Raw genomic sequence first — 13,355 nt, forward strand, 5'->3', positions numbered from 1 at the left:
TTAAACTCGTTTGCAAACTATGCAGTAAAAATGTGGAACGCCCTTCCTATAATCTTAAAGGAGTGCAAAACACTGCCCACCTTCAAAACCACTCTCAAAAAACATTTACAGGAGGCTGCAATCCGTAACTGGACCCTCTAAATCAAAAATCAGATTAAAAGACCCGAACTACCCACTGTACATACTTTGTGTTTTGTCCCCCGCCCCCACCTGTGGTGTATGTCCCCACCTGTCCTACCCGCTGTACATACCTTATGTTTTGTTGTATTGTTCTTCCCATGATGGATGTGTGTTTATCTTGTAGATAGTAATAGTTATTTGTCTGTATTATCTTGTAGATAGTACTAGCTTTTTTGTCTGTCTTACATGTAACGATGAATTGAGAATCAAGGACCCCAATTGAAATAAGCCAGTGGCTTTCTTGGGTTTTTATCCTGTTAGTTGACCTTGTATGTAATATGTACTTTCATGTACCTACTTCTGCAAATCTTCTAATAAAGTTTTCAATCAATCAAACTCCGCGATGTATTGATTGGCTTGACCAAATGCGATCACATTTAAGCAGAGTAATGAATGCTTTACCTGCTCAGAAATGAAGAACCATCTGACCAATCCAAAATATTGTCAACAAAAACAGCTCTCTGAAAAATATTGAGTATATATGTCAGCTCAATTGCTGCTATCCTGTGATATAGTGAAGAGGGATAAAAGTATCCAACCTGTGATATGTCAGGTCACAGGTGGGTTGGGTGCATGGCTGCTTGTTACACATTATTATAATGCTACGTGTTCCACAAACGTCAGTAAGTAAATGTTTGTTTTGACCAATGGCACTAAAGGTGTTGGAAAAAGGACTTGTTAGTTTTGGCCAACCTTGAAATGGACACTTGGCAGCAATTGTATGATTTAACAGTATTATTTGTCTGTTTTATATTATGTATTATATATATATATAATTATTATATACGTTCTGATCAGGATGTTTGGATTCTAGTGATCTTCAATTAGGCCAAAAAGTGTATCAAAAAAATGAGGCCAAGAAATGTACAAAAAGAAAGTAATACTGTAGCCTAGAATGATTTTTATTTGGAAGGACATGGTAACACACAACGATCAAAAACCAACAATTGATTCAGATTTTTTTTTACAAATCATAATGTATTGCAGAAATCTAATAGTACTTTATAGAAATTAATCATCTACAGTTAAAGCAATATATATTAATAAAACGACCAGTTCACTCGAACAAACAACTTAGAGACCATGCAAATCAACCTTAATTTTGCCTTTGATCAATCACCTCTACAAAGTGGAATAATTTGTTAATTAATTACTTGACTAACAATTGGTTTAGTATCTCCTTTAGTTAAATGATAAACAAAAAAGTGAAAATCTAAGAGTCAAAATGACTCAAAAAAAGTACTTGTCTCAAGGAGGAAAACGTTTTCCTTGAGTGCCTAAGAATCGAATAATGACTGCATGACATATGGAAGAGCCTTTTTACAAGCAACATTACATGTCTCCAAAAATAGAACCACGTTTTTATCAAAAAGTTACATTTAGACATTTTTGCCACGAACAAGTTTCATCATCTCCAGCTTATACAAGGACACTTACGGCCAGTTTATGGATAGAGGTTACATTAAAAAAAAGAAGGTAGGTTTGTAGGTGGTGATGGTGTTAAACTTGGTTGCTTTTCCGAGTCCAGTTGGAGCAGAACCTTCAGTTCCGATTTAACTACGTTTCCCATCTCAAAGTGGGGTATATTTAAACGGGAGAGGGACTGATGCTGCAGAAGTGGTTGCAATCTCTCTTTGAAGATAGTCAGAAATATGCATGCAACTACACTGTGCTTTTTGAAAGTGCTTTTACTGGAGGAGGTCTTGCTGTATGGACACAAACCATGCAATATGATCAGATAACCATCTGGGTAACTGTGCCCACAGTAAGGAAGTGCAAACGACATCAACAACAAACTGATAATACCACATCTCATTGACTAAATATACCAACATTTCAGCTACATCCCACATAATGATATTCCATGACCACTGATGAACTGATTATTTGTGAGCGGTAAGACTGTGAAAAGTATAGTCCACTCTATAATACAGTAACTACTCTTTCTTGTAAGGGTGAGGGGATACATTTACTGTGGTCAAAACCCTACCCTGGGGCTTTTTGAAGATATGGCAGAATGCCATGTTGCACATGAGAGGAAGGTGGCTGCATGAACCGGACCATGAAAATGCATTAAAAAGTGTTCTGATGACAACGTGTCCATAAAACATCTTGCACAAATCCCCACTCATGAATACCAATTTTTTTCAAAGCAGAAAATACACAAAAATAAAAATATACAACTTATTTACAGCAGAGAACGTCCTACACATCCTAGAGGGAATGTTAACAGAGGAGAGGAGTTGTTTGATTCTGTCCCTGATTGTCAGAAGAAATGAAAGTGGAGGAACTTGCAGTCAATATAAAAACATCACTTTGAGATAAGATAATCTGATGCTATTACATAGCAAAATTAAAGGCAATACAAAAACAGAAATATACACATTGAAGCCACACTTCATTTCCGCATGGTCTGTTCTAATGTGGCTGCTATTTGAGTTATGCTTCACAAGCAATACATACAGTAATGTTCTGTTAGAACTAACGCAATAAACCAAACCATGAAAAAAAGATTCAAATTCAGATAAAAGAAATAAATCGCAAACCATTTATCTTGAAACTGAGGGCATTAAGCACTGCCCAACAATGGACAACTAACCAAATGTGATGCTGTGTGTTTGTGTGATACAGTAAAATCTTTAGTAGGAAACAAACATGTGACTTCGCAAGACTAATTCTGAGGATCAGCACTTTTTTGGGGCAATAATAACGATTGTATTAACATAGGAAAGCATTGTCCAATGCACAATGTGAGCGCTAATAGTTAATCAAAACATAGGAAGAATAACAGATTTCACATATCTGTGACAAAACAGGGTATTGGGGAGAAAAATAAAGTGATCAGTTTAATGCCTGGACTAAAATATGAGAAAGAGCTACTCAAGTCTATATGAAGTGCTTAGAAAAGTGTAAAAGATTCTACTCTTACAAAATGAGTTGAGTAACTGATAGCTTATACCATAGTTCAGAAAGTGCGAATTAGACTAGTTAATTTCATTGACTGTCACTAAAAAAGAATGAAAACATATATGAACATACAGTAATGGCAGGAGATCTTTGAAAAGGCACTGATGAGAACTAATACTTTGATGTGCAAAATGTATTTTTTTCTTCACATTTCACAATATAACCATATTTAGATGTTAAATCTGAAATTCACTTACAATCATTACATCATTGGGGAAAGTTTCTCTGCACTTTACAGTCCATTGTGAAAACATTACTTAAAGCATAACAATCATATTTAAACTCTCATTTGTTTTGCTTTGATTTGTCTTGGGTATTGAAAACAATACATTTCAAGCCAATGATGTTGATTGGTGATAATACAGTACTAGGTTCCATACCATCAACCATACAATCTGCTAGATTTACTGAATTTTCACTTAAATGACAAATTATTTCCTTTTTTATTTTTTTATTAGTTGACTTTTTTGAGAGAAAAAGAGCCAACGATGAGATAAAAATGCCTAAAAGCAATTACTATACCAGATAAGCAGAGGGCATGTTTATGAGGGTCAAATTTTGGTAAAATACAAGACAAATATTTTCCTGATTGTGCAAGGAAAAGATGAGACAACAGGATTCATGTGGAACAGAAAATGAAAATAGATATATAATGAAATTTATATAAAAAATGATCTCATGAAAAATGAGAATGATGAGTGAATATTCCACCAAATCTTTTGCTTTATACTTTGGTTGACCACCATTCATAATTTACATTCTGATTTGCCCCTCGAGTGCTTTTTCAGCCTCTTTCCATTCCATTTTCTTTTTGGAAAAGTGCTTAAGATATTTTTTTCCATTTCTACGATTCACACATTTTGAAAGTAATAGAACAAAAAAGGTAATTTTTCTATTGTTCAATCACAATGCCTTGAGCAACAGTCACCTTTGCGGAATAACCTATTTTGGCCGAACAGAGGACGTGGATATAAAGTGCCTTTCAAATGATTGCAGAAATAAAATGTTTGTTTTTCCCCCCTCACCCGAACGTTTGACTGGGTGTAACATCTGGGGAGGAGTTCAGTTGAGATCTTGTCTCAGTTAGGGGGAATTCTGAGAAGTCTGTGCCATGGCCTCGAAGACTGACTTGTCCATTGGCAATTGTAAATTGGGAGGAGATTCCAGATCGTGATGTCTGGAAGTGAGATCTGAAGTTCTGATCAAAGGTGCTAATTTGAAAGGTCTGAAGCATCCCTTGAGCATCAGCCTTTTTTGAGGATGTAACTTGCTCTAGAAAGTCTTCAGTTGGTGACACTGCAGAAGGGGTGGTTTCATCACCAGAAAATGAAAACGAGTGCTGGGTATCCCCCACAAGAAGTCCAAAGTGGGGTTTATCCAAAGTGGACCGCAGGGGAGAGCTCATCCCTGACCTAAACCTGCTAGGGGAAGGGAACTGTTTTTCTGTGGAAAACAATGGCTGGCCGGAGAGGCTGGGGCTCTCCGTTACAAGAGTAAGACTCTGATTGCTCAGGTAAGTATCGTTCTGACTGGTCCTCTCCAGTGCTTGCTGGAGGAACTTTGAATACTCCTGAAGAAGGCTAGCCTTCTCTGCTGGTGGGGCCTGGGCCCCCAGGCTCTCTACTGGGCTGCTCTCAGACACCTCGGAGGAGTTGATGGATATGCTGGAGGTCACCTCTGTGTCTGCAACACTGAAGGAGATATCTGGCTGACCGTTGGCTTTGTGTGAGTAGTGGTCAAGTAGAGTCTGAAGAACCTCATCTGGGAGCACATTCTTATCATGGTTTGACTTGATCTCAATGTTGAGGGGCTGGGGCTCCAAAATAGTAGCAGGGACCGTTTCATCAATGACGCTAGCCACGGCGGCTTGTGTAACAGAAGGCTGCGATGCAATGCTGCTTACATTCAGGGCATAATCCCGGCTATTATTGGCTAGAGCAGCCTGCAGATACCTCTTCTTCTTAAGAAACTGCATGGCGTCATCATAATTAGTGCTGCTTGTTGCTGGTTTGGCCTGTCCTCCTTGGAGGGAGTCAACAGGCTCCAAGTCAGAGTTGCTCTCCACATCCAGAATACCTTGTTTGTCTACTATCTCAAATGTGTATCTAGTGACTTTGTTCTCTTCAAAAGAGGCCAAAGGGGACAGACACTGAGGCGGTTCAGTGGATTGCTTAAGACTCCTCTTGGGGACTTTCTTCAGGACCAGCTTAGGGGGATAGATCTCTTCAGAAGATACCTCACCAACCATGTGGCGGCTGCTGGACGAGTCAGGAAGTTCTACCGAATAATCCGTTACCACATACTCATCTTTGACCTTGGAAGAAACAGCAAAGAGAGGTAGACATTCAATTTTACTCGGTCTTTGCTCCACCTTCTCCTCACTGCCGACAACAGTGACTGCATCTTCTTCTTCAATTTGGGTGATGGCAGTTGAGCCTTGAAACTTGTTTGAGGACTTATGGCGTTTTTTCTTCGGCAGTGTGCACTCTTTGGCGGGAAAAGAGAAGCCCAGAGATTCTGTGTTGCGTGAGAGTCCATCTTTCCCTGCAGCTTTGTGGGCTTTCCGGTCCTTACTCTCATGGCACATGCGTCTGTGCTTCAAAACCCGATCGGTTCTGGAGAAGTACTGGGGGAACAAAGCAGACAAGCATGTTTGAGAAAGTGCATGAAAATGACAATGCTCTGATTTTATAACATTTTACACTCTTTCGGCATTTACCAGACGCCTTTATCCAAAGCAACTTACAACAAATACATTTGACTAAGTAGTCAGAAGTAAATGACTCATTTATCCATCAGTCATAGCAAGAACAAGTAATCTACGCTCGAGCCAGGGCAGTCATAATGATAGAAGGAAGAAATGCTATTTGTAGCATTATTTATAGTAATAAAGAAAAAGAGAAACTGTACAGGAGGGTAGAGGGGATGTGGAGGTCTCAGGAGGGACAGTTAAGGTGTAGCCTGAAGAGATGGGTCTTCAGTCTACGGCGGTAGATAGGGAGTGACTCTGCAGTCCTGACAGTAGGGTTGGGCGGTTTCCACATTTTTATACTGTAAAACCTTCCCCAAATGTTATGGCGGTTTACGGTTTTACCGTGGTATTCAAAATAACATTTTAGGGCTTTGACGGAGCCGCCAATTTCAAATTCTGAATTTGTGACGGCGGCTGGCGAAAGGTGGACCAAAGCCATATCCTTTCCACGAACCTGCTCAAACACTTTCCACAAGTAGTGCAGAAAAATGCGCTTAAAATAAATAAATAAAGCAGCACAATGCCACAGATGTCGCAAGTTTTGAGGGAGCGTGGATTTGGAATGCTGACTGTGTTTGAAATGAACATTAAATTCACAGGCAACAGCTCTGGTGGACATTCCTGCCAATTGCATGCTCCCTCAAAATTTGCGACATCTGTGGCATTGTGCTGTGTGATAAAACTGCACATTTTAGAGTGGCCTTTTATTGTGACCGGCCTAAGGCACATCTGTGCAATAAACATGCTGTCTAATCAGCCTCTGGATATGCTACACCTGTCAGGTGGATGGATTATTTTAGCAAAGGAGAAGTGCTCACTAACACAGATTTAAACAAATTTGTGACACAATTTGAGATACATTTTGTGTACATAGAAAAAGTATTAGGTCTTTGATTTCAACTCGTGAAAAATTGGAGCAAAAACAAAAGTGTTGCGTTTCATTTTTTTTGTCCAGTGTAATTTATAAAATCACACATTTTAGGAATTACATATAATTAGTTAATAGATAGATAACTACAAATGTATTGATCATCTTTGAATAACAATCTGAAACAGTTCAGACTCATTTACTAAGAGTGTGTGATTATCACTAGTGTTGGGGGAACCAAAATGTTGCTTGCACTAATCCTGTGTGTATTAAAATAAATCTAGTGCACAGGGTAATACATTTAGTGCTTCATTTTAGAGGATTAGAGAAAGCCACCTTTTAGTAACACCAGAACCATGTGATGATAACAGACTTTAAATACACAGATTTACCAATACCATGATATAACAAAAAACATATTTTTTATCCCTTAATGTAACTTCATTTTTCACCCAAAACAAGTCCCACCTGATGGCAGCAGTCACATTGATAGGGTTTTTCTCCGCTGTGGGTCCTTTTGTGCCTCTCCATATGGTATTTCTGAATGAACCTCATTCCACACTCATCACAGCGAAAAGGTTTCTCACCTGGGAAAGAAAAGGAGACAGAAGGATATAGAGAACAATATTTCATAAAACAACACACAGGATTACTGTATTAGCCTGTTAACATTCATATGAGAGATGTTTGAAGTACCATTGTACAAAGGGGGGAAAATGTCAATATTTGTTATTTTCATACGGCACATTAAAGCATATTATGGTATATTGGCAATTATAGTCATTTAGAAAACGACTTTTCCACTCATCTTCCTGTGAATGTTAATTAACATCCTGTATTCAATGTTGCTGCTGTGCTGCCATAGTTCAATCATCAGCTGCGTGGGGAAATCTCTTACCAGTGTGAATCTTCTCGTGTCTCTGAAGAAGATACTTCTGAATGAAGCGCATGTCACACTGGCTGCACTGAAACGGCTTCTCACCTGAAACAACGCCAGAGTAAGGAAAGGCAAATAGTTTCATGGCATTTTAATTTCAAGCAAGAGACACGAAAGAGAAGTCAAACCAGTGTGAATGAAGACATGTCTTTGTAGGTGGTAGTTGGTTCGAAAGGCTGCGTTGCAGTGGCCACACACGTGACATTTTGGGCTCTGGAGACCCAGTGACCCATCATCGTTGATAGTCAGAATCTGATGGGAGGGGAAACATAAATGAGGGAATGGGAGACATACCATTTGTTAATTCTGAACTATCATAATACAGTTAAATATAATTTTAGTTGATTGTTAAGTTAACAATTGTGAATTTATAAACCTGTAATAAATATATTCATCTGCACCTTGGCAGGAGAGCGCTGCTTCCTTTTCTTCTTCTTGTGACACTCTGTGAGGTCGCGGACTTGCTTTCTCTCCTTTTTTGCATGCATAAGTGGATCGGACAGCTTAATCTCTTGCTTGATGCTCACCTGCAAAACATTAGTCGAGGGAATTCATTTGACAAGACTGACAGTCTGATATGGTGCTACACATGCCCCAAGGGCAGATGGATGATATGGACTCACAGGCATGTGGAGCGTGCACGGCAGCTTGTGGGAGAGTCGCTGGGGGCCCGCTTCTGCATCATTCTTCACCGTCTCCTCGTGTACCATCAGATCATCAGGAGGGATGAGGTCATGTGAGACCAGTGAACCCCCTTCAATCAGGTCTTCGTCGTCATCGTCATCATCATCATCATCATCATCATCATCCTCTGCCAATAGGGGGTGGTGGGCTAACGCCCGCTCTCCGAGGGTCATCACCACCAAACCCCCGCCCCCTATCCCTCCCCTCCCGTCCACCCCTCCGCTGCACTTCAGCAGCATCCCTTCAATTTTGTCATCGATGTTCATCTTTACCAGAGTGGCCCGTGTGTCTGTAAAAGCAAGAGGAAACAACAGTCAAAGACAGACAAAACAATACAAATAGATCATTACTACATCATACAATTTGTATGTATTTCTTTATGTGTCAGCTTCTGAGCTACAGCTCAGTGTACTTTATATTATGTGTCAGCTCAGATCAGACCCACTAACCTAAGCTTGCAGTAGCCTAAATGAAAGGACTGTCGTTTACCAACACTCAGGTTAATTTAGACAAAGGTTTATCTTTGGGCTACCTTCTCGAATATGTTTGACTAGCTAAGCTGCAACGTGAGCTAGGCCACAGCCTCCATAACACAGGACTACAGCCTCAGTATCACAGTCGATTACTGGAAGGGCTAAGCAGTTACATATTGCCATGATAAGATCGCTATCTGCCTGGATAAGCTATGTACACTTGTAGTAACCGAACTCACTGACAAGCTGCCAAGAAACTGCCAAAAACCACAGTGCAGTTTGTTTGCTGCTGGTCTGCAACTAGTGGTGGTAGCTGCCTGCATGGAGCTAACTCAGCTGCAGGCTATGGTAGCAAGTCAGCTAGCCAGCTGTCAACTTGTAGCTTTGCATGCAGCTTGCTTGCTAGATACTAGCCAGTAAAAAATGCATGCAATGTATGCAATGCATAACGTTGGCTATAATAGCCCAGAAAGCTAGCAAACTCCTAGCTAGCTCTAGGCCTGATCAGCGTCACACAACAACAAGAATTTCCCTTCGCGTTGGTTAAGCTAGCGAGTAGCACAAGTACCTTAGATAGCTAAGCTAAGAACATGCAGATTTACTGACTGGTTGGGTCTCTGCTCGAACACAAAGTGATGCAGAACAATAACTGCTATGCAGTTTACCTATTTAGTATTGAGTTTTCCCACTAAAGCCGTGTTGTTGTCATCATGGTTGTCTTCGGAAGGGTACTAGGCCTTACATCTCTTGGCTGCGCCGACCGAGAGAAACAACATTGCATCCGAGCTGATTGCGGAATGTGTCTGTCTTCTTTGCCCAAAAGTGGGTGTTTGTCGCCACCTGGTGGAATAAGGTGTTACTGCAGGACAGGTAATACTGTGTGGAATGCTCCGTGCGCAGAACGCGCTTATAATAAGACGGTCATATTTAGGGTAGGTTTCATAGACAAGGCTTAAGCCTAATCCTGGACTAAATCACACTTTCAATGTAAAATCTCCATTGAAGATGCTTTTCAGTCTAGGATTAGTCTTAAACCATGTCTGTGAAATCAGCCCATTGTGTCCCAGATGAATTGTGCTCGTGACAGTGAAACACACATCAAGGCATTATAGTCACTAGGTATGGGCTCCGCTCCACGTGGATAATACAGTGCTTGACCACAGTCCATTTCATTTAGTACGCCAAAAACCCGATCATTTTTGCTATATCCATTCTGACCACGTGGACCATAGGAGTAGCCTAACTTCCAATAATATTCAAAGGCCAAGGATTTCCATATACCCACTTAAAAATGTGTGAGGATACGTAACAGCGTTTTGTGACAGAACTTTCACTTTCATTCATAAAATTCACCCCGTCTGTGTTACGAAGTACTTTAATTTTGGACCATTGGGACTGACTATAGCGTCAACGTGGGGAGATGCGACATGAAATATGTCAAAATGCAGCACTATCATGCACAGATGAGATCAGCCTTATAACATGTAATGTTAGATATATAACGTTAGACAGGGAGCGCAAATTCTATTTTATGGCGTTCCGAAATGAACGATATGAGGCTGGGAGGGAAAAATCACAGTACCCACTAGAAAAAACTAGACTACACCACTGGTTATTTGCTAATAGCCAGATCAAACCACGTTATTCTAATGAATGTACCTCATTGCTTGCATTTACAGGATCCTGCTGCAGCCTGCTGTTGTAAAAAATCGCTAGATGATGATAGGCTACTCGTAGTTACACAGAAACTGAGACAAACCGTGCGCGTGTTCGCCCTCGGGCACCTTTAATCGAGTTGACCACGAGCTCCACCGAGAGGAATATGGAAGTATGTTGCAATATATATATATTTGTCTGATTTTATGCTCATCAACCTGTTTCCCTCACGAGCCCCGCGGAGCGCAGCAGCAACAGCGCGCGCAACTTGGAAATTCTCCGTTTGGGTTCCACTCTGGGATTCTACCGGATTTCTTTGTTTCTGTGTATCTCGGGTGTGCACGGAGGGTCTGTCTCTCTGTAGAACATTATAGAAACAGAGAGTGATACATCGCCAGCGGGCAGCAGAGATTGATTTCTGCTTTCAGACATTGAGCTTGGAGGGGGATTCCCATGCACATCTCGATCAACGCTGTTTGCGCGCCGCGCGTGTGTCTGTTTGGTTGTTTTGTGTGAGTGGATTTTTTTGATTTTTTTTTGCGTGAGAAACGAGCACGCACGCACATCCGTCCTCAACAGTTGACGCTCAGAAGGAGCAGAGAGGAGGATAACAAAAGTCTGGTGTGTTATTGAGACAGACGCGGAGCGCGGAGGAGGCACTCATGGACATGCAGTCGTTCATCTCCCCTGTGACCAAGGCCATCCTAGTAGCGCTGTTTATCTTCGCCATCCTCCTCATCCTCTATGTGATCCTGTGGTACATCTGCAGAGACGTGGACTGTGACCACGGGATCTGATCTGCAATAATAACGGAATAACGGATCAGCCAATAAAGAGCCGCACGGAAACCCAAAGAGGAGCCAGGGTCACCCTGTAAGTCAGCACGTCGCCTCTACGATCACTCTCTCTCTCTCTCTCTCTCTCTCTCTCTCTCTCTCTCTCTCTCTCTCTGTGTGTGTGTGTGTGTGTGTGTGTGTGTGTGTGTGTTTTAAACTAATAATAAGACGTGCATTATTATGCACTCTGTCGCGCGCATGCATGCATTTGTCAAAGGGGTTCTGCATGCCAACCGGGATGACAGAATGATGTCCCGCGCGTGTAATCCGGTTGCCGGTGGGCTTCCAAATCAGTTGTTAACACATGCCAAAAATGCCTCAACAGGTCATATCAACCATTTAGAAGGCAGTGTCGCTGTGGACGGTGCAAGTCTAAAGGTTACACAATGTCATCGATACTGGGACATCGAGTGAGAAACGGAACGTTATCGGCTACTGATGATTGTCATTAACGGGTTATTAGAGCGCGAGGACATAGCCTCCGATGACATTGCGCAGGGGACACTGTGGTGCTGATGTTGGATTTGAGATGTAGACTTGCTGTGCCAATAGCATCTCATCAGTTAACCTGTGTGTGTGTGTGTGTGTGTGTGTGTGTGTGTGTGTGTGTGTTTGCGCACGCTTGTGTGTTTTTGCGTGTGTGTGTGTGTGTGTGTGTGTGTGTGTGTGTGTGTGTGTGTGTGTGTGTGTGTGTGTGTGTATTTGAGAAATGCGCGCTCTCTGTCCAGAGCTGCAGTGTTAGGTCATGTTCAGTTCAGGTCGTCTCAAAGGATGCCCTCCTGCATTGGCACGTAAATTGAACCAAAGAAAGAACAGCAGGATTGTCCCCTCCCGCCATATGATCCTATTGCTTTTCTTGTGACAACGTGTCGCTGCTAGTCTGTCACCAAATCATAACATTCGATAAAATGCTCGTTTTACGCATAGCAAGCATGCGTCTTTGCAATGCCATTTCGTGAGCTTAGAATTATAAGGTGCTATCTCCGTTTAGGGCAGTTCAGAGATATTGAGCGTCAAAGTTTTTACATTCCATTATGTTTTGTGAGATGGAACATTTGTATTTTTATTAATTGCTAACTCAAAAATGTCAAGATTTAAACAATCTGAGTCCACCTAATGGATCAGATTATGTAAAAAACTCAATTCTGACAAAAATGGAGATAGAACCTTATCATTCTAACGTCACGATTTTGCGCACTCTCGTATGTATGAACATAGATGTCATCCTATAAGGACAGGTTATTGTCTGTACCCCTCGGGGGACAGGCGACACTCCATGTTGGCTATGCACACGCGAAGGGTATCAATGCATCGTGTTAGACAGGCAGTTCCGTTGACCTACTCTAACCACATCCAACTGTTCAAATCAGGGCTTTATTCCACACTCGCACGGTTTTTATGGCTCTTATTTAACCCGCAGAATATGACTTCGAAGATCATGTCATCCATCTCTCTCCACCCCAAATGAAACAGAGCAAATTGCCCAAATTCTAACACGAGATTCGGAAGGACATATGAAGGACACAGTGCTGTGAGATAGATTGAGATTGATTGAGATTGAGATAACGTTTATTGCCACTATGCGTTACACATATAGGAATTTGCTTCGTCACCACAGCAAGTGCGTTTATACTTTTTTCACATATCAAAAAACAGGACAACACAACAACAACACAGGACAGACAACAGTGCATTGGATAGTGCAGTATAAAGTAAAGTGCAGTGCAGAGTTTTTTTTTTACAGAGTCCAGTTCAGTCTTGGGCAGACTTGGGGGCGGGGGGGGGGGCGAAGCCAGAGTCATTTAACAGCCTGGCGGCTGAGGGGTAGAAGCTGAGCCTGTGGCGGGCCTTAAGTGCCTTAGGCAGCCGCAACCTTCTTCCAGAGGGAAGCAGGGTGAGGAGGCCGTGGCCGGGGTGGAAGGGGTCAGCCATGATCTTGTGAACCTACAGCCTACATTTCAACATTCAATTTACTATCGACTTTGACTTATTTAAGCTTTTC

The 13,355-nt window shown here is 41.5% G+C and overlaps 1 protein-coding gene across 1 annotated transcript; it reads right to left on the minus strand.

Moving 5' to 3' along the window:
• Positions 1 to 1,085: 1,085 nt before the first annotated feature.
• On the minus strand, positions 1,086 to 8,654 carry znf148 (zinc finger protein 148; the record flags this gene model as incomplete). The annotated part of the gene is made up of 6 exons (XM_080536219.1): positions 1,086 to 5,773; positions 7,236 to 7,354; positions 7,666 to 7,749; positions 7,833 to 7,956; positions 8,106 to 8,231; positions 8,328 to 8,654. The coding sequence occupies 6 exons, from the start codon at positions 8,652 to 8,654 to the stop codon at positions 4,169 to 4,171; spliced, it is 2,385 nt and encodes a 794-aa protein (XP_080392345.1). The 3' UTR covers positions 1,086 to 4,168.
• Between the last annotated feature and the right edge of the window lie 4,701 nt (positions 8,655 to 13,355).

This window comes from Nansenia antarctica (genome assembly GCF_963989245.1).
Source record: "Nansenia antarctica genome assembly, chromosome: 7".
NCBI classification, from domain to species: Eukaryota; Metazoa; Chordata; class Actinopteri; order Argentiniformes; family Microstomatidae; genus Nansenia; species Nansenia antarctica.